The 25,224-nt window shown below is 44.7% G+C and overlaps 1 protein-coding gene across 1 annotated transcript in view; it reads left to right on the top strand.

Moving 5' to 3' along the window:
* Positions 1–25,224, top strand: part of GABRA3 (gamma-aminobutyric acid type A receptor subunit alpha3) — a 1,714,543-nt gene that overhangs the window by 1,182,221 nt on the left and 507,098 nt on the right. Inside the window, exon 9 of the mRNA XM_085607670.1 lies at positions 23,925–24,077. Within this exon, the coding sequence (XP_085463796.1) occupies positions 23,925–24,077 (153 nt within the window). The remainder of the gene's footprint in view (positions 1–23,924; positions 24,078–25,224) is intronic.

Raw genomic sequence — 25,224 nt, 5'->3', positions numbered from 1 at the left:
CTTCCAGCTCCCAGCGACATGCAGTCTCCAGAGGGCCCAAAACTACAGCAGGCACCTCTCTGCAGGTAGAATTCCCAGCAAGGGAATTCAGGGGGAGCTAGTGGTGAAGTCTTTGTGTCCCTGAGACTTCAGAACAGGAGGCAAGCTCAGCGCCAAGCCCTTCGAGATCTTCCTCAAGATATTAAAAATACACACAAAGTTCCTTTTCTCCTTTCCTTGGCAATAAGTAACCACTGCAGACCAATCCCAAACATCAAACTGCACAGGGGCAGTCTCCTCCTTCAGCTTCCTTGGTTTCTCTCCTTGGCAAAGGGGTTGTCTTGATTCCTAGAAGTGATCTAAAGTTCTGGAGTCTGGACCCCAATATTTATACTGCAAAATCCTGTGTTCTCTGAAGGCAGAGAGTGTCTGTGCCCAGCCAAAACCAGTTCTGTCCTCCCTGGTGCAGCTTCCTGGCAGGAGGTGGAGACAGCATTGTTGAAAGCAGACCTGGCCCAGGTAGCAGAAAGGAAGTCTCCTCCCCCTACTCTCTATTCTATGAAGGCTCAGGCAAGTGAAAGGAAATCTCCTCCCCCTACTCTCTATTCAATGCAGGTCCTACTTAGCCCAGCCCTGACCCATCAGACTGCTGGAGCCAAGGCCCTCTCCAGCCCCCTGTCACTCACAAACCAGACATGGAATACAAAAACCTAGCAGAGGCATACTGGATCGTTAGGCAAGAAAATATCTACTTTCTAAAAGTGGTATTTTCAAACACGGAATGTAAAACCCACCCACAATAAAATATGTATTTTAAGATTCTGAGTTCAGGCATTGTAAACTCGTTTTTCTACATGGTTCCCTGGGTCAGTTAGGATTATAAGATGTTATAATCACCCTGCCCATTCTGGCCTGTGGGAAAAGATAGCCTTGCAATAGTGAAAAATGAAATTGGCTGTAATTCACTATCAGGACGTACCACACACATCAGGACATGCCCTACCTTTCACATACAATGCACCCTGCCCAGGGGGGTACCTTGGGCCTACCTTAGGGGTGACTAACATGTAGAAAAGAGAAGGTTTTAGGGATTGGCAAGTGGGTGCACTTGCCAAGTCGACATGGCAGTCCCAGACTGCACACGGGCTCTGCAATGGTAGGCCTGAGCCATATTTTACAAGCTGCTTCTGTGGGTCGCATAACCAGTGCTGCCAGCCCACCAGCAGCATTTGATTTACAGGTCCTGGGCACACATTGTTCACTGTACTAGGGGCTGACAAGTAAATCAAATAAGCCAATCATGGAGTCACTAATCCATAACACAATTTACACAGAGAGCATATGCATTTTAGCACTGTTCAGCAGTGGTAAAGTGCCCAGAGTCATAAAACCACCAACAACAGGTCAGAAAAAATACAAGAGGAAGGAAAAAAGTTCAGGGATGATCCTGCAAAAAGGGCCAAGTCCAACATTGAAATTAAACTAAAGCTATAGTTCATGTATAGCAGTTTCTAAATCTAACCTTTTTCACAATTAAATTATAAATGCAGCATTAAAAGCCAACCTGCAAACCAGGTTTCCATCTATTGGGGCATGCTCCAAAAATGATATAATCTTCCATTTTCTCTCTTTGTCATCTATACTGAATCATAGAATTGTTTGATTAATGTACAGATAAGAGTCTTAATATAAATGAACTTCTCTATAAACATATCTTTTTAGGCCGACGGCATGCTCACTTTTTCAAGCTCTCTTCATGACAAATCTATTACTTCCCAAGCGGTACTGGAGTTTTCTAAGGAGTACGAGCTGAAAATTAAAGACATACCAGCAAACATATGGGCATATTTTCAAGGGGATTGTGCCACCAGAACGTCACTTTTAACCACGTTCTGGTGAAGCAATGTTCTGCACGGTATTTACAAAGTGGCTTTCAGTCATTTTTTTGGGCTTAACGCCGTTTTGTAATATGGTACCCTTTCATGCAACTATCTGCGTGAAAGGGGCATGCAATGGGTGTTGCTGTTGACATTCTACCGCAACACCCATGGCTTTTTGATGCTGACCCATATTTACAAAGATGTATAAATCTGAAGCAGCGCAAAAAAACTAATGCCATGAAATAGCAGGCTTTAGAATGACGCAACAAGGAGGAATACTTTTATTTCTCCTCGATTTTGCTATAATACAGCACATATAGAATTAGTATATTGCCATTATTTATTGTTTATGTGCAGCAAGGGTAACTTCTGGCACATAAACAATCACACCCTGCAAGCGGGCACCCTTGTATTATGGCGCAAGGTTGTCTGTGTTGGTGCTAAGCAGCTAATTTTAGCGCCAGTGCCAGGGAAAACACAGAGGTGCCCAGAAGTTCATTATGTTTCAACACAGTACCACTATAAAGTCTCCAGAACTATTAAAAAATCATATTTTCTCTATCTTTGTCTGTGGCTTTCAACCAAATAGAATTTCCAGTTAACAAAACCATGCTTCGAATACCAGTACCATTTTAAGTACCCGTACCATTTAGGATATTTTGCCACCATATACTAATAGCCATAAACGAGCCAATGGCAGGTTTTCAATTGCAAAAGGTTTCCTCTTGTAACATTACTCTGGGAAGGAATTGTTAATGTGACTTCAGTTAGAGACTCCTTTATTATATTTAAAAACATGTAGAGGGAACGATCTTTGTCTGCTTAAGATTCGGACGTCTATGTTTAGTTTCGCAGCACTGAAAAGTCCATTACATTTTGTGCAGTCTATATGACATTTTAAAATATATCAAAATAAACACTAAGGATACTATAATTATCAGGTCATCCATTTATAGAGCCTAAGATGCAAATTTCTTTCCAGACAAGGCCCTATGAAAGCCAATGTATCTGTCAAGGTGACCCCCATACGCCTTGGAATTCTTCCTTAATTCAGAGTCCTCGGTCGGGGATAAGTTCCACTCCGTTGTGAGGGTGGCGCATGGGAGTTTGCTGGTTCTAAATCCCTTCTGAGCATTGGCAAGCTCTTGAATGAGGCAGGCCATTACTTACTTCCAGGAGGCAGTCTCCTTGATTTCATGTACTATCAATAGTGACAACACAGGCATATCAGATCCATCTGGGAGGGAGTCCAGAGTCCCTCCAGATTCATTCAAGGATTATACTGTGGTTACGAGAGGGTGTAAGGGCAGCTTTTGCTGACCCAGGTTCCTACTTAGGTATGCCAACAATATCAATCCATTTTTTACTGTTGATGGAAGGAGAGAGATGAGAGAGAGGGTGCAAGGAGCAGCCCAGCCTTGTGCTGCAAAAAATTCCAAACAACTTCTGGCCCCTGCTCAGTCGCAAATACAGGTCTGCACCTGGGGTCATCTGGCATCCTACCAATCCCAGACATTTCTGAATAATGGATAACTGGAGGAGTCCTGGATACTGTGGCTTGCATGGATGCTACTATATTTGCCTAACCATAATCCATTGCACAGGTTAAATTTGGTAAAAAAAAGAAAATCACTCACATGTCCGTGATGCAAACACCGGAATGTGTTGGGAACATCAAAACTCCCACCGACCAGTGTTCACTTACTTTTACCCTTACAAATAGTACCACACATGTGTGGGTGAGCCTATTGTAACTGACAGGAACAAGTCAAATTTGTAACAGTGTGAAGTCAATGTAGTGGTCTTAACATGTTCAAAATTTTGGCCTATTCCTCTTCCATACATTGCACGTCTGTTACCCTAACCCCAAGAGATCCTAAAGAACAAAGATGGGGGTCAAGCATTGGCAAGAATATGTTTCTGACTGAGAGAGATGGCCATATTTTATTTTATTTTTTCCCCGGAGTTTTATGTAGCGCGAATTTGACCCGAAGGTATCGGGTACCAGAGTGCTTTACATGAGCACCAGCTACGTTACACAAGGACACATTCATTTTTGTTAGGCATGGGGAGATTAAGTGATTTTCTCAGAATCACAGGATGTTGAGCGTCATTACTGAGACTCAAACCTTGTTCCCCAAATCTGAGATCGACCACCCTAGCCTGTTCGGCCATATCCTCTCCCCAATTTTAAAACGCTACTAAAACCTGACAAAGGCCAATTTAATTGTGATCTCCCAGCCACAGATTTAGCATGAGTTAGATCTGACTGAAAAAGATTTTGTCATATGTGTAGATGTTAGAAAATATATGGTTGTGGTATGCTTTCTTAAAGATGAGGGGCGAAGGAGCGATAACAGTGGCCAAATACTGTTTAGTTGCCTTCCAAAATGCACTGCACCCAATGTATTGGACTGGCCATGTAGGCAACCAGTAACCTTTCTGTGCCTGGAGGCCCAATGACCAGTTTTCACCTGCCAAAGCTGCTGTCACTAGATGGCATGAACAAGACAAGGTAATTCCAGCCAGTGCAGTGAAATACAAACCTTTGTACAGTTGAACAAAGCTGCCCAAGACTGCTCAGACATTGCTGCCAAACAGCACTGTGTTCAGGCACTGAGAACCACTAAGGGCAAGTCGTGGTTTCAGGTAAAGTTTAGTTCAAAGTCTGTCCCCACATGCTGGTGAAGTGAGGCCAGAAACACCTCTTTCTACAAGCATACTCATGCTAGAAAACGTGGCATGGGTAGAAGAGAGCAGGAAAATAAACTGCCCTTCATGACTTTTAATCTATCAGTTTGAAATGTGAAGCCTTAACTGTTTGCTACATTCTGCATCCAAACTCTGCTCTATACATGAGCAAAGTATGTTTTCACATAAATTCTGTAATGATGTGCATTTGCTGATCCATAACTGCCTGAACACTGACCGAAAAGGTGAAAGAAGGCACAATGCTGACCTGCCACTCTTCTCACATGTGTACATCATCTCCCGTTACCTGGGCGCTGCCTATTCTCCTCTCTGCCTAACAAGAAATTACATCTCTGTCCTGCCTACTGTCTTTCCTGCTTCATTGCTTCACTGCCATGGGAGCCTGCCAGGAACCAAAGGGCCCCAAGATCCAAAGGAAGAGAAACAATTGAAGGTTATTATTCAACTTGGAACATAGCATCGGCAATTGCACGACCAGAAACCTCTATCTGTTGTGCACTGCCAGACAAAAAAGCATCTCAAATAAACTTGAAGGTGACACTTGGGGCTTCCCAAATTCCCAAAGAAAGAAAGAAAAACATTGATGGTTCAGTGACTTTTAATGACATCCTTAGTGGAGTGGACCAGTTCTTATTCAGCAGAGAATTAGCTTTGCCCCTTCTTTTGCATGGGTTGGTCGGTACTTCTTACACATGGGCCCTAGTTTCGAGCTAAGGCATCATTTATTGCACCTGATAATTAACTAAACCATGGGTATGTTGTTTATTGGGTTTGACAAATAAACGCTATTGTGAATTAATATGGAATAACACGCAAAGTTTGGTATTTAACGCACCAAAATCCGCATAAAATGGTAAATTGTCTGTGTTTGCCCCTGCTAAATTTCAGCAGGTTTGACCAGCCGAAACTTAATGAAGGTTGAGTTTTTAAATACATCTGATAGTTATCAGATATGTTAATTACCTTCACACTGATAATTCTGATCCATGAGTAAACAGGAGATTACGCATTGGTCAGAAAATTATGAGGAACTTGTGTCATGTGTCCCCGTTAAATCCAGAAGAAAACATTGCCACGTTACATAACCACAGATCTTTCCTAAAGTTGCCTGCACTTTTCACATTGATTTCTGACACTTATTTACATTCATTACACTTTGGGTTATTTTCCTAGAAACACTGACCTTGCTTACATTAATCAAATTCGCAAGAACACTATTGTATTGCCTTGGCACTATATATAAGGTCTACAAGTACATTGTGCGAATTTGTTTGTTATTTTCACGCATATGGCGACACAACTATCTGTAGCACACAAACAACGGCAGCCTAATGCCAATCTTAGCCCAAGGCAAGGATGCCTTTTTCTATAAATAAGCATCTGTTTCCGGGTTTAGTCAGAGGATGCACTTCTGCTGACTTCGAGAGGTCAATGCTTTCGCCCAGCAGCTGAATGACATCTCCATGAGGTTGCCCAGCTTGTGACTAAGATGGGGTCCTACATTCATATCCACCAGGTAATAGGGGTGGATCATCCAATAGGGGTTTCTTCACAGAACACACACATACACCCTAGACTCGCAGGGTAAGGTCTGCATAGTAGGAGTACACCAGATTGTAATATTATTTCATATAATTGCATACATACATTGTTTTAGCACAACGATGGAACATTTTGTTCTGTTCGCTGTCCTAACACTTGTTATCACTTTCAGCTGCTTCTGTCTATTGATCGCTGAAGCACATATCTTCTATACGACAAGCACGTTGAATCAATAAACATTTAAAACCTCCCTGTGTATTCTTCGTATATTCTTCTACGCCAAAGTAAGCACCAGTGTATGAGCAAAAGGTTCTAGGTCTGTCACCATGGTTACTGAGGGAACAGGGTTGCCATTTTCAGTGTTTGCCAGAACTGTTTAGGTTTAGGGGGCTTATGGTGGCACTGTGTGCTAGTTGGTCTAAGGGACAACATATCCTGCATGGGTGCATGGATTCAGTCTGGCACCATCCCATAGTTTATGTCATCCACAAATTTGCAATTCCTACTGATTAGTGGAAACTACACGACATGGGGCCACCAGCATTGGTTGGGTTTTTATTTAGTATAGATCAACTGAGTAGTTCAATCATGCCTTCTCAGAGACCCCAACACACCTTCTAACTGGAGATGGATGTGGTGATAGGGAATATCCTCCGCAGCTGAGTAGGTATACTCTATGTATTGGCTGTTGGCAATTGAAGCTTGAGAGGATCTAGTTCCCGCTGAGAAAGCCTAACTCTGTAATTCATTCTTGCATACGTGGCACAAACATCACTGTGAACTGCAGATATGCAGTCACGCAGCAACAAAATGGTCTCACACTAGATTTTGGGGACATTACCTTTGTTGTTGAGGCACATGAAGCAAGTAGAACAAAGGTGTTTTATTCTTGGGGTATATTCCCAGCTACAGATGCTGTAAAACGAATATTTAACACATACACTGAGGATGAAATACCAGATGAATACACTCCATATGAGGCAATAGAAGTTCCTGTCCCTCAGCAAAACATATTAATTGGTTTAAACAAATGTGAGACTGGACACACTCAGCAATGAGCGGGCAACATGGCCAGCCCTAGACAGATACACACTGCATCCCGGCATCAATAATTTGACTGCAGCTCAGTTGCAAGGATTATATAATAATCTAGTAACAATATACGAGTACCTTAGAGAGTTTGTGATGCAAACATTAACATTTTCTCCTGTGCATGCTGTTCAAGCTACACTACCACAATTGGTTACACTGAGCATTAGCCCGCGAACATTGAATGCAGTTATGGGTAAGGTTCCCACCAAAAGGGAAGAAATTCCGTTTTGGATTGCATAAAAAAAAAATCAGCTTGAAGGAGAATTTCACCATAGGAACCACAGAAAAAACATAGAATATTGACAATTTAATTGCTGTTGGGGATGAGTCCCCCTGTATATCTTGGGGTATGGTCTTTGATGCAGTATATACCAGAATACATGGCACCATTTTTCTGGCTGTTCTGCTTGAAGTGCTGAAACAGGTCCATAATGAGTATGGGGCAGTACCTGCCCCGGACCTGGGGATAAAACTGGCGGGCAACTTTGCTGCAGTATCTGCTATAATGTTGAGCAATATCAAAGGGAAAGCAGCAGCATTAGCTATGCATCAGCGCCTGAGGGATTTGACTCCTGCACAGCAGGAGAGTGAATTACCTAAAATGATTGAAGAAACTAATGCTATGATTGGTAGAGATAATCTGGGAGCCAGACCTGGGAAACCACGGTTGAAGAGTAATTCTGAAAAGGATACCTCGTAGCAAGCACCCAACTATTCGACAAAGAAGAAGTGAGATAATATGAAAAGTAAAGATAAAACAAAATCACGGGGTGGCTCTCCTACACAGGAATCTACTGAGAAATGTTATAACTTGTGGAACCCTGATAATGTTAAACTGCCTGGCAGGTATCAGGGAACTGGTACACGATAGTCTTGTTCCTTTCAGGATTTATCCAATAAATGTTGAGAGAGAGGAGGACAGTCAGAACGCAGATCAGAAGAGCATGTGAAATCGAGGAAGAGCTCCCCAAACTTGTCTGACTACATTATTAGGCAAGAAGAAAAGTCTAAAACATACAAACCTCAATTTAAGAAGACGAAGCTAGCCAGACTTAAGATCAGGCATGAGGAGCGACCCTTGACCCTACCACGCCCGTTTTTTGCCTCTGTTCCCTTCGCGCCACGTAGTTCCATAACTGCCTTGCCTTTTGTATCTTTCGTTGCCCCCTTACTTGTGCCTTTTTGCCTTCTGTACCCTTCGTCGTCCCGCTCCGTTTCTGACATTGCCTCCCCTGCGCCCCCGCCCCCCTGACTGTCCATTCGCTGCCCCCACCTCCCACCTCCCAGGTGCTCCTCCCTCCCACCTCCCCATATATGCCGGCCGCTGTGCGGTGAGGAGAGCGACCTTTGACCCTACCTGGTAGGTCGCTCCCCCGCCGCACAGTGCCACCTGTGTGTCTGCCGCTGCTGAGTTGGGTTGGTTCACTGTATTGCCTGTACTGCTTTGTTCGTTGTTGTGCCCGTAACTGCTCTTTCTCTGTCCTCCCCCGCTGCCTGTACTTGCTCTATGACCGTTTATTGCCTCTGTTCCCCCTTGCTGCCCCGCGTCTCTGTGCCCATTTTTTGCCTCTGTTCCCCTCGCTGCCCAGCGTCTCTGTGCCCGTTTTTTGCCTCTGTTCTCCTCGCTGCCCCGCGTCTCTGTGCCCATTTTTTGCCTCTGTTCCCCTCGCTGCCCCGTATTTCCATAACTGCCTTGCCTTCTGTATCTTTCGTTGCCCCCTTACTTGTGCCTTTTTGCCTTCTGTACCCTTCTTCGTCCCGCTCCGCTCCCGCCGCTGCCTCCCCTGCGGCTCCGCCCCGTTGACTGCCCATTCGCTGCCCCCACCTCCCAGCTGCTCCTCCCTCCCACCTCCCCAAATATGCCAGCCGTGCCGCTGGTGCGCCGCTGGCGTGCCTAAGGCAAGCCCGTCTGTACCTGTCCGCGCCTAGCCCACGCCCAGCGCCAGAACCCCTAGTCGCCACACCCGCCACAAGGAATGCCGCCACTACGATGCCAGCACCCTGCACGCTCTCAACCCCGAATGGACCCACACCTGCTTCAAGGCCACCCCGAAACGCACACACAGCCCCTTCACCTGCCGGAACTGTAGCTACACCAGCCTCAGAACTGACGAACCACCGGCCAAACAAGACCCCAACCACCTCCAATGCATACTTCTGAACACCCGCTCCGCACGCAAACACACCGTCAAGCTCTGGTACCTGCTCGACACAACATCCCCAGACGTCGCCTTCCTGACAGAGACGTGGATGAATGACTACTCACCTGACATCGCCATAGCCATCCCAGACGGCTACAAGATCACCCACAGAGACCGCACCAACGGAGTCGGAGGAGGAATCACCATCATCCACAAGAACAGCATCAGGGTCTCGACTAGCACCGACAACACTCTCAGCACCGCCGAACACATGCATTTCCAGATCAACACGGACCCCAACTCCCCTCTCAGAGGCACCCTCGTCTGCCGACTCCCCGGACCCTGCCCCCAGTTCAGCGACTCCATCGCCGACTTCATCAGCACGCACGCCCTGACCTCCACCGACTACATCCTCCTCGGAGACCTGAACTTTCACCTTGAGAACAACGACAGCAACACCACAACCCTGATCGATAACCTCACCAACCTCGGACTGAAACAACTAGTCACCACGCCCACCCACTCTGCCTGCCACACGCTCGACCCCATCTTCTCCTCAAGCCCGCATGTCTCCTTCAACCACACCACCGAACTCCCCTGGACTGACCACCGCTGCATCCACTTCACCTTCCAGAAGCCCACCACACACCACCGCACCCAACAGATCCCCACTGCTGCTGGAGCAAAATCACCGAAGACAAACTTCATGCAAACCTCGCTCTCAGCCCACCCACCGAACCCTCCAATGCCGACGACGCTGCCCATAGCCTCAGATGCTGGATCAAGGACTGCGACAACAACCTCGCCCCGCTGAAGAAACCCCCCCCCCATAGAGACGCCAGCAAGAGGGCCTGCTGGTTCACCCCAGAACTCCTAGACTCCAAGCAAGCCTGCCGGAAGCTAGAGAAGAAACAGCACAGCGAGCAGACCCCGGACAGCCTCGAAGCACAAAAGGATGCCATCTGCAACCACCACCACCTCATCAAGGCAGCCAAGAGGACCTCCTTCAAAGACCGCCTCGTCAACAATGCACACGATAGCAAGGAGCTCTTTAACAAGCCCTGTGCGACTCCCTCGCCAATTTCTTCCACCGCAAGATAGCAGACATCCACAACAGCTTCAACACCCAGATAGCCCAAACATGCAGCAACACAACAGACTCTCCTCACATCATCGACTACGACCCCCTGCTAGCCTGGGCCAGCGTGAGCATCGATGACACCATCAAGACCATGAGCACAATCCATCAGTCAGACCCATTCCCGCGCCACGTCTTCAACAAAGCAAGCAGCTCCATCGCACCCCACCTGTGCAACGTCATTAACATCTCCCTCGCGACCACGACCTTCCCAGAGAGCTGGGAACACGCCAAGATCAACGCTCTTCTCAAAAAACCCAAGGCACACCCAAGAGACCTCAAGAACTTCTGGCCCATCTCTCTACTCCCGTTCCTGACCAAGGTCATCAAGAAGATCATCAACAGACTGCTAACCCAATACCTCGAAGAAAACAGAATCCTGGACCCTTCTCAGTCAGGGTTCTGCAGCAACCACAGCACCGAGACCGCCCTCATCGCCGCCACCGACGACATCAGGACCCTGCTGGACAACGGTGAGACTGCAGCATTCATCCTCCCAGACCTCTCCGCCGCCTTCGAAACCGTCTGCCACCGCACACTACACGCACAACTCCACACCGCAGGGATCCGAGACAAGGCTCTGGAATGAACCACATCCTTCCTCTCAGGCAGAACCCAGTGCGTTTGCCTCCCCCCATTCCAACACAAAGCCTCCAAGATCATCTACGGCATACCCCATTGCTCCTCCCTCAGCCCGACACTGTTCAACATCTACATGGCCCCCCATGCACATGTCGCCCTACAGCACCACCTCAACATAATCTCCTACGCCGACGACACTCAGCTGATCCTCTCCCTCACCAAGGACCCCATCACCGCCAAAGCCAACCTCCACAAAGGAATGAAGGCCGTCGCCGACTGGATGAAGACCAACTGCCTGAAGCTGAACTCGGACAAGATGGAGGTCCTCATCCTCGGCTCCAACCCTTCAGCTTGGGACGACTCCTGGTGGCCGACGGCACTGGGGACAGCCCGACACCCACAGACCATGCACGCAACCTGGGAATCCTCCTAGACTCAACAATCTCAATGACCAAGCAAGTCAACACGGTCTCCTCCTCCTACTTCAACACCCTACGCATGCTCCGCAAAATCTACAAATGGATCCCAACAGACACAAGAAAGACAGTCACCCAGGCCCTCGTCAGCAGCAGACTCGACTACGGAAACGTCCTCTACGCGGGAGCCCCGACCAAGCTCATCAAACAACTACAACACATCCAAAATGCTTCGGCACAACTGATCCTCGACATACCACGCCACAGCCACATCACCCCCACCTGAGAAACCTGCACTGGCTCCCCGTCAACAAGAGGATATCCTTCAAACTCCTCATCCACGCACACAAGGCACTCCACAAATCTGGCCCTGCCTACCTCAACAGTCGACTCTCCTTCTACATCCCCAACTGCCGGCTACGATCCACCGACCCCGCACATTGCCACCGTTTCACGCATCCAAAGAACTACCACCGGTGGGAGATCCTTCTCCCACCTCACCTCCAAAACATGGAACACCCTACCACTGATCCTACGACAAACCGAAGACCTGCTGACCTTCAGGAGAACACTCAAGATCTGGCTTTTCGATCAGTAGCAGCCTGCCCCCCCCCCCAGCGCCTTGACACCCTCACAGGTATGTAGTGCGCGTTACAAATGTTTGATTGATTGATTGATTGATTGCCACGGATATTAAGGACTCCGCTTTTGAATGGAGAATGGGCATTGACAATGCTGCACAGCATGGCAGAAGTCATGATAGTTCGCCAGAACCTGATGGATTGTTTGAAGGGAGTAGTGCTGATTGAGTATATCATGGTGTAAACACCACATACCAGAGTAAGCATTCCACATCGTATTGTTTATATGAAGTCCAACTATAGCTGGAGGGGGACATGCCCAGGTTTGTTAATGGCCTCTTTTGGGAGGAATTCACTCAAGCGTATGATACTCTTTTGGCGGAAAATGATTAGCCACCGGATTTCATAGTGGATTGTCCAAACGGGGAAATGGTGATTTTACCAGCATTTTTCGACCTTGTTCCAGAATCACTTAAACATTCATACGCCAAAGAATAGGCTCTAGCGTTAGCTGCTGTGGCATACCGCAAACATTTGGGGTGGGATGAAGGTTCACCTTATCATGACATTCCATTGAGGACAACCCCACAAACTCAAAGACAATATCCAATAGAAAACTAATCTAAACAAGTTAGGGAAATCCTAGAACAACTTGAGTAACACCTCTTCACTGACTAATTCTTTTTTCCAGTCATAAAACCAGATCATTCATATTGTCTAGTATTAGATTACAAACATTTGAACTCAGCCACTCTCACATTCGTGGTACAAAATGCACACAGTGCTGCACTAATGAATAGCATTGTGCGGAAGAAATACAAAACAATGCTAGATAGCTCAAATGGATTTTTCTGCGAAAATATAGTGCCTGGAAGCAGATATTTTGAAAGCATTCAGCACGCTAGGTTCTTAGTAAAAATTCTGCCATTTGCCTCAAGGGTATAAGAATAGCCCTAGGCTGTTATCAGCCAGAGTTAGTGAACTAATTGTAAATTTTGATGATCAGGCAATTTCCTATGTTGATGACATATATTTGACGGTAAATGACCTTATGAACCATTTGACCAGAGTAGACCACCTAATCCTGGGGTTTGCTGACATGGGATATAAATTTAAAAAAATCTAAAATCGCACACCTCAGTGTCCTATTTCTGGGATATGAGTTGTCAAGTGAGGGCAAAAGCCTGGTGACCCATTTTTTTGAAAAATGTGAGCTGCTCCAAACTCCGACGACTTTAAAGAGATTGCAATCCATGTTAGGATTTCTAAATTTTGGCAGAGCATACATTCAAGATTGTGCAGAACAGGTCAAATCATTCTATGACCTGATATGTTCAGACTTCTCAAGCACACACTGGATGCAGGAGCATACAGAAATTACACATATGTCACGCTCAATGAAGGTTACACAGTACCAATAGCATATAAATTGCATTTATATACCAATGATGAAATGTGTTTTGCACCTACTGAGAAAATACTGACAGCAGTAAACACTTCTGAAGGGAGAGTGCGAGCCCTGGCTCAAGGTAAATGCATTATTGTCATGACCCCTGTACTGACCCTAGAGGCAGTCACCAGAGCAAGTGTTCCAAATGCTTAAGCTCTACATCCATGACAGGCTAACTCACTCATTGCAACAGATGCACATTGCGTGTTTGATTATTTGATTCTGCGCTACAAACACAAGCCTTCCTGCAGTACGAACAAGAATACCCTCTACTTAATGAAGTAATGCCCCTAGATGGCTATGTCTACATCATTTACACCAATGGTTCTGCTCAGCCTGCCATAGGGACAAAGCACAAATAATCAGCAGCATGAGCAACAGTAAAGGGGTGTATGAAGGATGGAGGATTCCATCCTGAGAAAACCTACATGCAGTCACTAGGTTACTTTACAGTGCAGCTGGCAGAATTAAAGGCTCTACAGAATATTGATGTTGGATTCCCACACTCATGATGTGTGATTCGTATTATTGTGAGCAGTCATATCATGAGTGCCTACATATTTGGATCCAGAATGGTTTCAGAGACTATAAAGGCTGCAAAGTAAAGCACTTGCTGCATTGGGAACAGGTGACAAAGATGAAAGAATGCTTGCCACGAGCTCATGTCATACACACACTAAGCCATCAACGCATTGGCGTTCACGTTGCAGAAAATCCGACAAAAGCAACAGTTTGCACTGCCGTGGTTGATGCAATCGCTTATTCTATTACGAGGATAGACAGAGGCATCATGGTGGCTGTCAATGCTGCTGGCAATAACACATACCTGCCAAAAGGTTTTCCACTCAAGTACTCCTAAAAGTTAGATATACAGAATACACCTTATGCTCAGATTCCAGGAGTGGGCGATAGAGTAATACCAAACAGTGACCCCACACTGGAATTAATTCTAGCTGTACATGAGGGTCTGGTTTCTGCACATGCAGGGATGGCTGCTACAATTTCATTATTACAGCAACACCATTGGTGGCCAAGTCTTTACAAACAGACCATGGACTTTGTCCTCAGGTGCGACATCTGCCAGCAGATGAAGAGTTCCACTGTGGTGCACCCATCACAGACACCTCAAATGATTTCAAACAAGCCATTGGCTTGTATATATCTGGACCATTGTGGCCCCCTATCATAAGATGGGGCTTGGTGGCAGTGGATTCCTGTTTTCGATTCCAGTGAGTGTGACCACATCAATTGTCTGATGCCTGAACTGTTATAAAGGATCTGCTAGTCTTTATAGGGACATGCACAGTTGGCACATTACATTTCCGGTGTTTAGCTCTTGAGCTTACAAAGAAGCCATGGGAAGTTTGGGTGTGACCCTGCATTTCTCGTCTCTATACAATCCTAAAGGAAACTTGGTAGTGGAGAGGAAAAAGCGTAACTTAAAGCAGTCTTTAACAGCAGGGTCCTAGGTTAAGGTCGCAGTTGGGTCCATCACCTATATTACACCCTGCGGGCACTAAACAGCATACCAAGAAAATCCCTGGGTGGTCAGACTCCGTACGAAGTCCTGTGTGGGATACAAATGTGGGTCCCAGACCTCCACAATGCCAGCACAGTGGTGGCGGAAACTCCATTTGACATCAATGAACATTTGGCTGTTTTACAGGAACTGAATGATTTCCGGACAAACAAAGCAACATCCAAGAAAACGCACAGCTACTGGAGAAGTGAAGGTCCTAGCGGAATGGCCTGGCTGTTGAATGTGCAAGAATTGTACATATGCTGCCCCTTGCCGGCAGTTGAGACAAAAAGTTTGTCATTATTGATCTGCTCAAACCACCCTATGTGGCCAATTGTCAACGAAAGCTGCGTGGGCTCCTGGGTAGCTGCCAGTCTACTCGCTATCACACAGGTCAACAAGTATAGAAACGCAAATTTCAATTTAGAATACTGAAAAGAACGTGTTCTACATAAATCTTGTCTACATCAAGTTCAACACAACCTGCTGAGCTGCCAAGGATAGATTGGATGGCTTCTGGTTACTTCATCGATTTTTATAACTTCTCGTCTGACAAATCGGAGCAAACCTCCCCTCCACGACTCATACTTTTTGAATTGAAGGTGCCTGTTTTCTATCTTTGGCTGAAAATAACATGCTTTGTGTCTCCATGTTTACAACTTTGAATTACAATTGCATTACTTCTCCTGGTCCTATGGACAGTGTTCTTTCTGCTTCTGAATGGACATTTTATCCCTGAACCCTCGGCAGTAAAAATGGTAAACTTGGTTCTGAAACCACTTGCATCATCACACGAGAGCAGAGAAACCTTTCCCTGGTGAACATTTCAGCTGTTACACTTTTGGATGGGATTGTATGGGTTAAGATTTCATTTGATGTGTATGGTCCCACTGAACTTTTACAAATTCCAAATTGCTTTAAAATTTCTTTAAATGACCTCATCACCCGTAGTACTGTTTCTGACGATTGGAACATTAATGCAGTGTATGAAATGGCGGAAGATCTAGAGCAGTCAACAATTTCCTTCAGATGAGTTATATGATGATCCATTAAATATAATGAGATTTTCTTTTCAACATTACAGACAACATTTTCTACACAAAGCTTGTATTTTTTGTGAAGTTTTTAACTTTACAGAATGGGAACATTGCTCCACACTACCAAGGGGTAGTTCAAATGCATTTGTCCAGATGTTTGATTATTTTTCTGGGTATGACATATTTGAACCGGCCTCTTTCTATTATAATCTACATCATCTACAAAGAAAAATATGTTAACAGACACTAAACTGATTTAATCTGCTTCTTTCCTTTCCCACCTCTCTGCACAAGGTTTTGACTTTTGGAGGTACACAATAGGTGTTAAGTCTATCTGTTAGTCTAAAGATTGGCAGGTTCAGGGAACTGATGCCTTAGTTAGAGCCTGCTTAATACCAGAACAAATTGTTTTCCTGAATAGAACTGTGCAACAGACAATGTGTCTTGATCTTGCCAAGATAAAAGATTTGAACATACCACTTATTCCCACTCTTGCATGATTTGAGAAATGGCAGCAATTAACATCACAAAATGAGGATATTGTAGATACCATGCTGGATAACAGAAATCATAACTCATCATACCCCAATTGGAAGGGATGGTTAGTCTGCCATTTGACACAAACAAATAATCAGGCTCGGTTCCTATGTAACAGTAAGTAATTTACAGCAAATAGACCCGACATACGATATGTGCAGACTGAACATTCGGGGGTGGTGACAACTTACAGTGTTGGGAAGTTGTGCCTTGATTGGCTAAAGACCTCAACAGCATCTATCCCTTGTATCTGATGACCTGAAACTACGGGACTTTTTTTAAGGTCCTTGAAAAACATGTCAAAAAGACTTTCTTTATGCCATGTATAGTCAGATATGGGAAATATCTCAACAGCAGGCTGCTGAAAGATTGAACGAGATTGGCAGGGCCAACCTAGAACAGAGTCTTCCAGTAATGGACAATGGCATGACTAGACAATACTCATTAGGTAACATTGCATCATCGACAATAGACGTCATACAGCATGACATGTCTGCATTACAAGAAGACAGTCCCAACTTAGGTCTATTCTATTATTGAGCTGGAAATTATAGACATTACGTTCTGGCCATTTTGAGTACTGTCTACAACACCATCAAGTGGGCAGATATGAAGCATTAGGTGAAGGGTTCATTCATGAACGTTGGGAGCTTCCTTTCAAATTCTGATGTCAGAATGAGGATACTGAAGTTTATCTCAGCAGTTCCGACTATAAGAATACTTTGAGTGTGTCCCTAGTATGTTTTGTTGCAACAAACATGTAATGCCTCAGTGGCGAAGGCTTCCCATCGGCTGTGATACTTCTGACTTTCAGATTACTCTCTAATGGGAGTTACCTGATGTTGAATAGCCGAGGTTGCTGTGGGATGAAACCAGGGGTTGCCTTTGTGGTAGCCATATATCCATTGTTACTTGTTGTTCATAAGTCCTGTTTCTGCTTGATCTTCAGGTGGTGAGGTCCTTTTCAGAGATACAGGCGCTACTCCGCCCCAACTTCCAAGAAATATTGGAGAGCTGATGCATTGCATTTTTAGCATGTGTAGTACAACTAGAGTAGTGGCTTTTTTCAAATATATAGGCTCCGGGTTGGTTAGCACCTTCCAGACTGTGTTTGGAGTCATTCCATTCTTTATCCACTCCGTCCTCAAAAGCATCTGGTCCTGGTCCCAATTGCAGGGATATTGCTTTTAATATTTTTGCTCCGAAATGGATGTCCCAGATCGAGATCAAATGAAGCTGGCACTGCCTTACTTCCAGTTGTGCCGTGAAAGCATGGTGCATTGCTTTGGTGCACCTTTGCTTCGGGAACGAGATGAGCATTGGTTCCTGTCATTTAAGCCTGTATGGCTTCACTGCATTGAGCCAGTTTTCCGATGTGTCCTGTGCACTTACGAGTGTGCCCTGGACTTGGACTTGGGGTTGCAATTAGTTAAACCTTCGGACATACAAGTACTGATAGATCTGCTGAAGGCCAATTTGTATAGCTGTCCCCTGCGGATTCCATTGCTCCTGGCCATGTTCTCCAAGCCTCCCAGGGCTGCTTCCGACCCTGGTGGATTGAATCTTGGCTCGGGCTTGATGGAACACTGACTGGCTGTTCGCACTTCTGCAGCTGTTGCTGTGAGAGGTGGATGGGAACATAGTTGCTCTATCAACTTGCTCTGAGGTGTGCCTCTGGGATCAACGTCTGCGGACGCTGGAAACAGAAATGTTACGTCTACCAATCAGAACACATAAACATCTTTTTGTTTAGTTCAGTTGGAACTTTTTATTTTAGCCTGATTTTAATATACAAAATTGATTTTAAATTGACCTATTTTATATTTTTTAGGAAATTTGGGTTTTCTTTATGCTTTGGGTCTCCAAATAGAATGAGTGTCTGTTTTTAGGTGATGTTATTCCTAATTTAACCGAGGATTTTTATTTTAGCAATATCCTTTATATATGCTGTTGCATTTTTAAAGTAGTAGGATTTCTATCTTTTGATACCTTCTTAGACGACTTATGTCCTAGGAGTGGGTGTGATATGTCCAGGTTAGAGGCCTTGAATCAAATGTTGCTATTTTACTTGAAAAACTATCTTTCTTAAAGTTGTCTTTACTTTTCGCATTGACTTTTGAAACACATTTACATTCGAAATACTTTGGGTTAGTATCCAAGAAACGCCGACCTTGCTTACATGAATCAACTTCACAAGAACACTATTATATTGCCTTGGCACTTTCTACAAGGCCTACACTTACGGTGTGTAAATGTGTTTGTTATTTTAGTCAATTTAGTGGCACAGCTACCTGTAACACTCAAAAATGGCAGCCTGGTCCCAATCTCAGCCCCAGGCAAGGATGCCTTTTACTAAAACTAAACATCTGTTTCTGGGTATGGTCAGAGGAGGCACTTCTGCAGGTTTTGAGAGGCCTCTAAATGCTGATGCTTTCTCCCAGCAGCTGACTGACATCTTCATGAGGGTTGTTCAGCTCATGACCAAGACGGGGTCCTACATTCTTACTCACCAGGTACTGTGGTTGGATCATCTGGTAAGGGGATTCTTGGCAGAACATACATATACACCCTAGACACATAGGCTAGGGTCTGCATAGTGGGAGTAGGCCAGATTGTTCTATTATTTCATATGCTTGCATATATGCATTGTTTAAGCATGATGGTGGAACTTTTTGTTCTGTTCACTGTCCTGGCACTTGTTATAACTTTTATCTGCTTCTGTCTATTTGTTATTGCAGCACATATCTTCTATATGATAATAACGTTGGTTCAATGAATATTGAAAACATCCCTCAGTGTATTCTTCATATATTTATCTAAGCAAAGGAGAGCACAAATGTATGAACGAAAGGTTCTAGATGTGTCACCACGATTCCTGAGGGAACAGGGTGGTCATGCTCAGTAGTTGCCAGAACTGTTTATTCCTATCTAAGTTTAGTGGGGCTTATGGTGGCACTGTGAGCAAGCTGGTCTAAGGGACAACATATCCTGTGTGGTTGAACAGATTCAGTCTGGCACCATCCCAAAGTTTATGTCATCCACAAACGTGCAGCTTCTACTGATTAATGGAATCTACACGATGCTCGTTATCAGACCAGTAGTCTGCATATTTGCTGTTGACCTTTTACCCTTGTTTCTTTGGGCTTCCACTTTCCCTATTTCCCAACTCCTCTTTATTGTCAAACCCTACATGGTATAAAACTTCACCCTTGTTCAATCAGGCACCAGACTTACATAAAGTACCACTGGCTTTATTTGCTGGTGACATTAAGGTGCCGATTACGATCCGGTAAAAAATTTCCCCGTGCGACTCGTATCCGGTCTTTTTACCGTATGAATCGTACAAGTGCCGTACGAACTGGCAATCACGATTCGCATGGTAAAAAGTCCATACGAACTGCATTGGGAATCATTCCCCACACGTCCTCGGGTCGGAAAATGTGTCCGACACGTCCTCGTACGATTTACCGTACAAATGTGAAAGGTGAAGTCCGACCGAGGAATCACGATCCATCCCGTGCGTCCGAGGTTACAACCGGATGGAAAAAACACCGTCCGCACCGAACTCCCATAGCAACCATGGAGACGTGCCCGCATACACGCCGACCCCCCCCCAGCCCCCGTACGTACGCGCCGACCCCCCCCAGCCCCCGTAGGTACGCGCCGACCCCCCCCAGCCCCCGTAGGTACACGCCGACCCCCCCAGCCCCCGTAGGTACGCGCCGACCCCCCCCAGCCCCCGTACGTACGCGCCAAACCCCCCTGTATGTACACCCGTGTACGTTCGAGTCGAACCCCCCGTGTACGTTCGAGTCGAACCCCCCCGTGTACGTTCGAGTTGAACCCCCCCCGTGTACGTTCGAGTCGAACGTACACGGGGGGTTTGACTCGAACGTACACGGGGGGGTTCGACTCGAACGTACACGGGGGGGTTCGACTCGAACGTACACGGGGGGTTCGACTCGAACGTACACGGGGGGTTCGACTCGAACGTACACGGGTGTTCGAACGTACACGGGGGGGGTTCGACACGTACACGGGTGTACATACACGGGGGGTTCGGCGCGTACGTACGGGGGCTGGGGGGGGGGTCGGTGCGTACGTACGGGGGCTGGGTGGGGGGTCGGCGCGTACCGGGCCACCTACTCTGGTCGATTCGCGCCGTACTTCGCTTTTCCGGCACTTTTTGGGTGCCGTGGAAATATTGCCGTCCGGACTGCTGTCGGTTCGAATCGTAATTCCCGGGTCGTGAAACGCTGCCTGAAAGCGTCCCGACGTCACGTCGCAGCATTCCCGGATCACATTCGTATGTATATTTTCGTCGGTCGGTGTTTTTTACGATTCGTACGGAAATGGTGTTTCCGTGCGAATCGTAATTCCATGTTTGTAAAGTTTTACGACCGGGTACGAGTCGGACGGGGAAAACGCTCCGACCGACGGTTCGTACCCTGTTTTTACCGGATCGTAATCGGCACCTAAGAGTATAGGTTAGAGAAAAATGTGATAAAAACAAAATGGATAGAAAGGAAAATGGAGACAAAGTTGATGTAGATTGAGAAAAGGGTGCTAAGGAGCTAAGGGTGCTAAGGAGAAGGAGAAGGATAAAAGTAGAGAGGGAATGTACCAAGAAAAACAGAGAGAAAGAAAGGAGAAGGAAGTATGATAAAGAATTAAAAGTGGAGAGGATTACTCAGGACAGAAAGTGAGGTAAGCAAGGAAAATGAGATGTGTAAAGATAAACAGGAGGGGAAAAGGAAGACCAAGTTAAGATGTAGGTGGATGATGGATGGTGGTAGTAAGAAGAAGGCAGCAGAAGAAGGGAGCGGTCAGAGGGGAATCATAGAGCTATCATAGTTGGAGTTAAGGAGGCAATCAATCAGAAGAACAGAAGAAGTACTAGGTGGGAAAAGGACATGAATTAGTGGCACAATCCTCAAACCATTCTTATAGCGGTCGGGCTCTCTTGATTCGCTCTATTGCTCTGTGCAGGATTGGTATGACAAAATCCGCCAGGGCTGCTTTGGATCTGTCTGGCACTTCCTGTCCGACCGTGAACCCACAGAAAAGTTTTAACATGTCAGTTTCCGACCACTGAAGAAACCCAGAGGAACTTGGGGCCAGATCTATGTAGGTATATGTTTGTGATTACCAAATAGCGATTTTTGGTGATTTGCTATTAGGTAATTGCAATCACCCATGTACAAATATGTGCTTTACACATTTTGCTATTCTCAGTGGGTCACAAATAGACCTACCTCATGAATATCAATGAGGTAGGTCTTGGTTCGCGACTCATTGGGAATCACAAAAATAGCAGGGATAGGGGCCTGCTGGAGTCAGCAGACCACCATGTCTGTGATTGCTTTTCAATAAAGCATTTCTTTTTGTAAATGCAGTCCTTTTTCTTTAAAGAAATGGGATGCATTCGAAAAAGAGAAATGAAAAGTCAGTGGGAACACTGCCTGCTCTGTTTTTACAAACTTTCACAAAGGGAAAGGGGTCCCCCATTTGCGTATTGGTTATCACACATTTGAAGTAGGCGGTAAAATACAAAAGTTTTGCGACCGTATTTCGGTCATAAAACATTAACACATACCACTGTGATTCGGTATTAAGAAGGGTTGCCCTAAACATAATCTTCCTAGTAACAAATTGCAAACCCAAATTGCAATTTGGTAACAGTTTACAAAATCACAAATTGGGCCTTTGTACATTACAAAATGCATTTTTGCATTTGCAAATGGCCCATTACTGAAAATCGGCCCGTTTGAGAATGAAGAAAAGTTTTGCACATCTGGCTCAAAGTTTGCATCAAAGCTTGGATGTGATATATTCTTGTGTGAAAGAGACTGCAGAGAATTTCCATATATTGGGAAAAAAAGCTGCTAAAAATCTGACAATCAACATGGTAATGTGTTACAGCCAGTGAGAGCAAGGGAGGTGAGGCTTACACCAATAGAATCATTAGGCCGAGCAGAATTTGAAAATATGTAAAAATATATAGTTGTATACATTCCATAAAGTCCTGAATTTGATATCTATCATCTAATGAACAGTGAACAATGAACATTGATTCTGCCACAATTTGTGATTTTCACTAATGTTACATAAAAGATTGTGCAGACTGCATTTCCTAGAAAAGTATTGACAAACTCCAGACATTCAGGACAACATTTCCTTTGTTAGTGTTGTCTTTGGGACTTATGTTTTTCCATTTTTAAAAGAAGCAACACGAATATTGTATTGAGCAACTTTGCTGAAAAAGTTAAAATATCTCCACTTTTTCATTATATCTTTAGGCTGCAATAACATACTGATGGCGGGTTTCCACCCCAGAATGTGGTGAAAAAAAACCAAATAGGTTTAATGGGTGCATCAAGAGACAAAAGGGGTAGATGTGTTTAAACAAGCACATTTTGATTAAACTACTGCACTGTAATGATATTCTAAATGTCATTAAAAGTGTTAAGAATGATACAGAAATTTTTAAAGTGCATTGAATTTCATATATTATGGGCCTTCTAATTTGATGAATTACATTTAGATTAGGCCCCTGTTTTATTATTGGAAACTGTGAAACAACTGTTCATTTTAATTATAGCAATTTATGTGTTTTACTATGTGTTACTTCAGTTTGTCGTGCCAAATTGAATGTTGTGTCACGCCTACATTATTTATAGATTAGTATCAGTTGAAGTAAGTAAATGAAATTGCGTATCATACATCACACCCCTGCAAGGTTTATGAAAACAAGTTGAAAGATGTGATCTCAAGTGATGAAACACATTACACAGAAATACGAGTTTAATAGTCTCTTTGTCTATGGCATATTCTGCAACTGCAGTTAACTGCAATTCACTGTGCTGGGAGTGAGTAATTGTGTCATTTGTCTGATTAAGCACACTGTTTTATCTCTCAAGAAGCTAAGGTGGCTTCTAAATAAATCATGTTGCTCTCACCAGAAACAATTTCATATGTTTAATGTCTGCAAATGAATGGCCTGTAACCTAGCCATGTATTTTATTATGAAACTATGTTAACTACATGCAAAATGCACTTACAATCCCTGCTATAAAATGTTTCACAAGCTATAAAATAATAGTAGTCGATTCTGCCCCTGTGTGAATCTGGCTGCTTCAATGCAGGGCTCTCTTCTGTGGAAGTTAAAGGGTCTCAGGGGGAATCTATAATGTATCCCATTAAAAGGAAAGATAAACTGGCAAGGCAATATTGGACAGCTATTACACATAATAAATGAGCTGTAATTCAGTATTCTGCTAATTAAATTGTTCATTCGCTGTTCTATCCTTCTTTTCAGGGGAGTACATTGTCATGACCACCCACTTCCACCTCAAGAGGAAAATTGGGTATTTTGTGATCCAGACCTATCTGCCCTGCATCATGACAGTCATCCTCTCACAAGTTTCCTTCTGGCTCAATCGAGAGTCTGTACCCGCCCGCACCGTTTTTGGTGAGTTTTGGCACAATTTTGGAATCTCTTATTTTGCATTCTAAATAATGGAGGCGCTTTTTGCATAGTAGCCCCAGAAAGAACACTTTCTGGAATTGTGGCAGGTTTTAAGTCGTAGGTGGTGAGAAGCGTGGAGATCTGAAACTCTCAAGCTGTGAACGTGGTGAGGCTGGCTCAGTCTCCTGTCCTTCTGAGAACGGTAAATTTAGTAACATTAAGGGGCATATTAGCAAGGGCAATATCGCCGCTTTAGCGGCACTTTTTGCCGCTAAAGCGTCGATATTAGCAAGCTGTCGCTAACAGCAGTTAGCGACAGCTTTTAGGCGATAGTGACCGGTTTGGGGCCCGCTTTGCATGTCAGCGATTTTTATCGCTAATGACATGCAAAGTGTGCGTACCCAAACTGTTAGCGACTGAAAGCAGTCACTAACACAGCTATCGCCTATTAGCAAGGCAGGTGTAGCAATAAAAAAAATCGCGCTAAGTGCGATTATCGCTATAATCTAACACCTGCTAAAAACATGACTTACCTGTTTATCCAATGGGAGGTGGACCTTCAGGTTAAGTCCCCATTGGCGTTAATGCGTGAATATCGCTGGATGCCCAGCGATATTCACACATTTCGCCGCTATCGCTGGATATTTTAGCACAATGGAGAAAAACGTTGAAAATAGCATGTTTTCGCTGCTAAAATAGCCAGCGATCGGCAGCGATAAAAATGAACGCGCTAAGCGCGTTTTGTGATAAATATCGCAACTTCTTGCTAATAGGCCCCCTAAATTAGGTAATAGTAACTGTGTGCTATTCAAAGCACTTAGAAATGGCAGAAGAAAGGTGTGCAGTGTTATATAAAAAACAATGTATTAATCCTTCTCAGGGGTGAGGTGCAAAAGATGTTAAGTTATCACACTTATTTTGTCCATTGTGTTGTTTCTTCAAGACATGGTAGAGAAGCTTTTACAGAACACAGTGGGTGTGGTGGTCAGTGATTTGCTTTGTTTGATCCCGGGAGCAAGTAAGCTAGATTTGGTATTCCTGAGTTTGCAGGCTGGTATGAAGCATAGATGTGAATTGATTGTTTCCTTTTGTTTTTAACGGAAGGAGTAATTTAAGGTTTAGAGTGAAAGTTGGCAGTTTATTCTTTTTG

This window comes from Triturus cristatus, chromosome 5_2, assembly GCF_964204655.1.
Source record: "Triturus cristatus chromosome 5_2, aTriCri1.1, whole genome shotgun sequence".
Classification (NCBI taxonomy): domain Eukaryota; kingdom Metazoa; phylum Chordata; class Amphibia; order Caudata; family Salamandridae; genus Triturus; species Triturus cristatus.
This window is presented reverse-complemented; position numbering and strand designations above follow the sequence as displayed.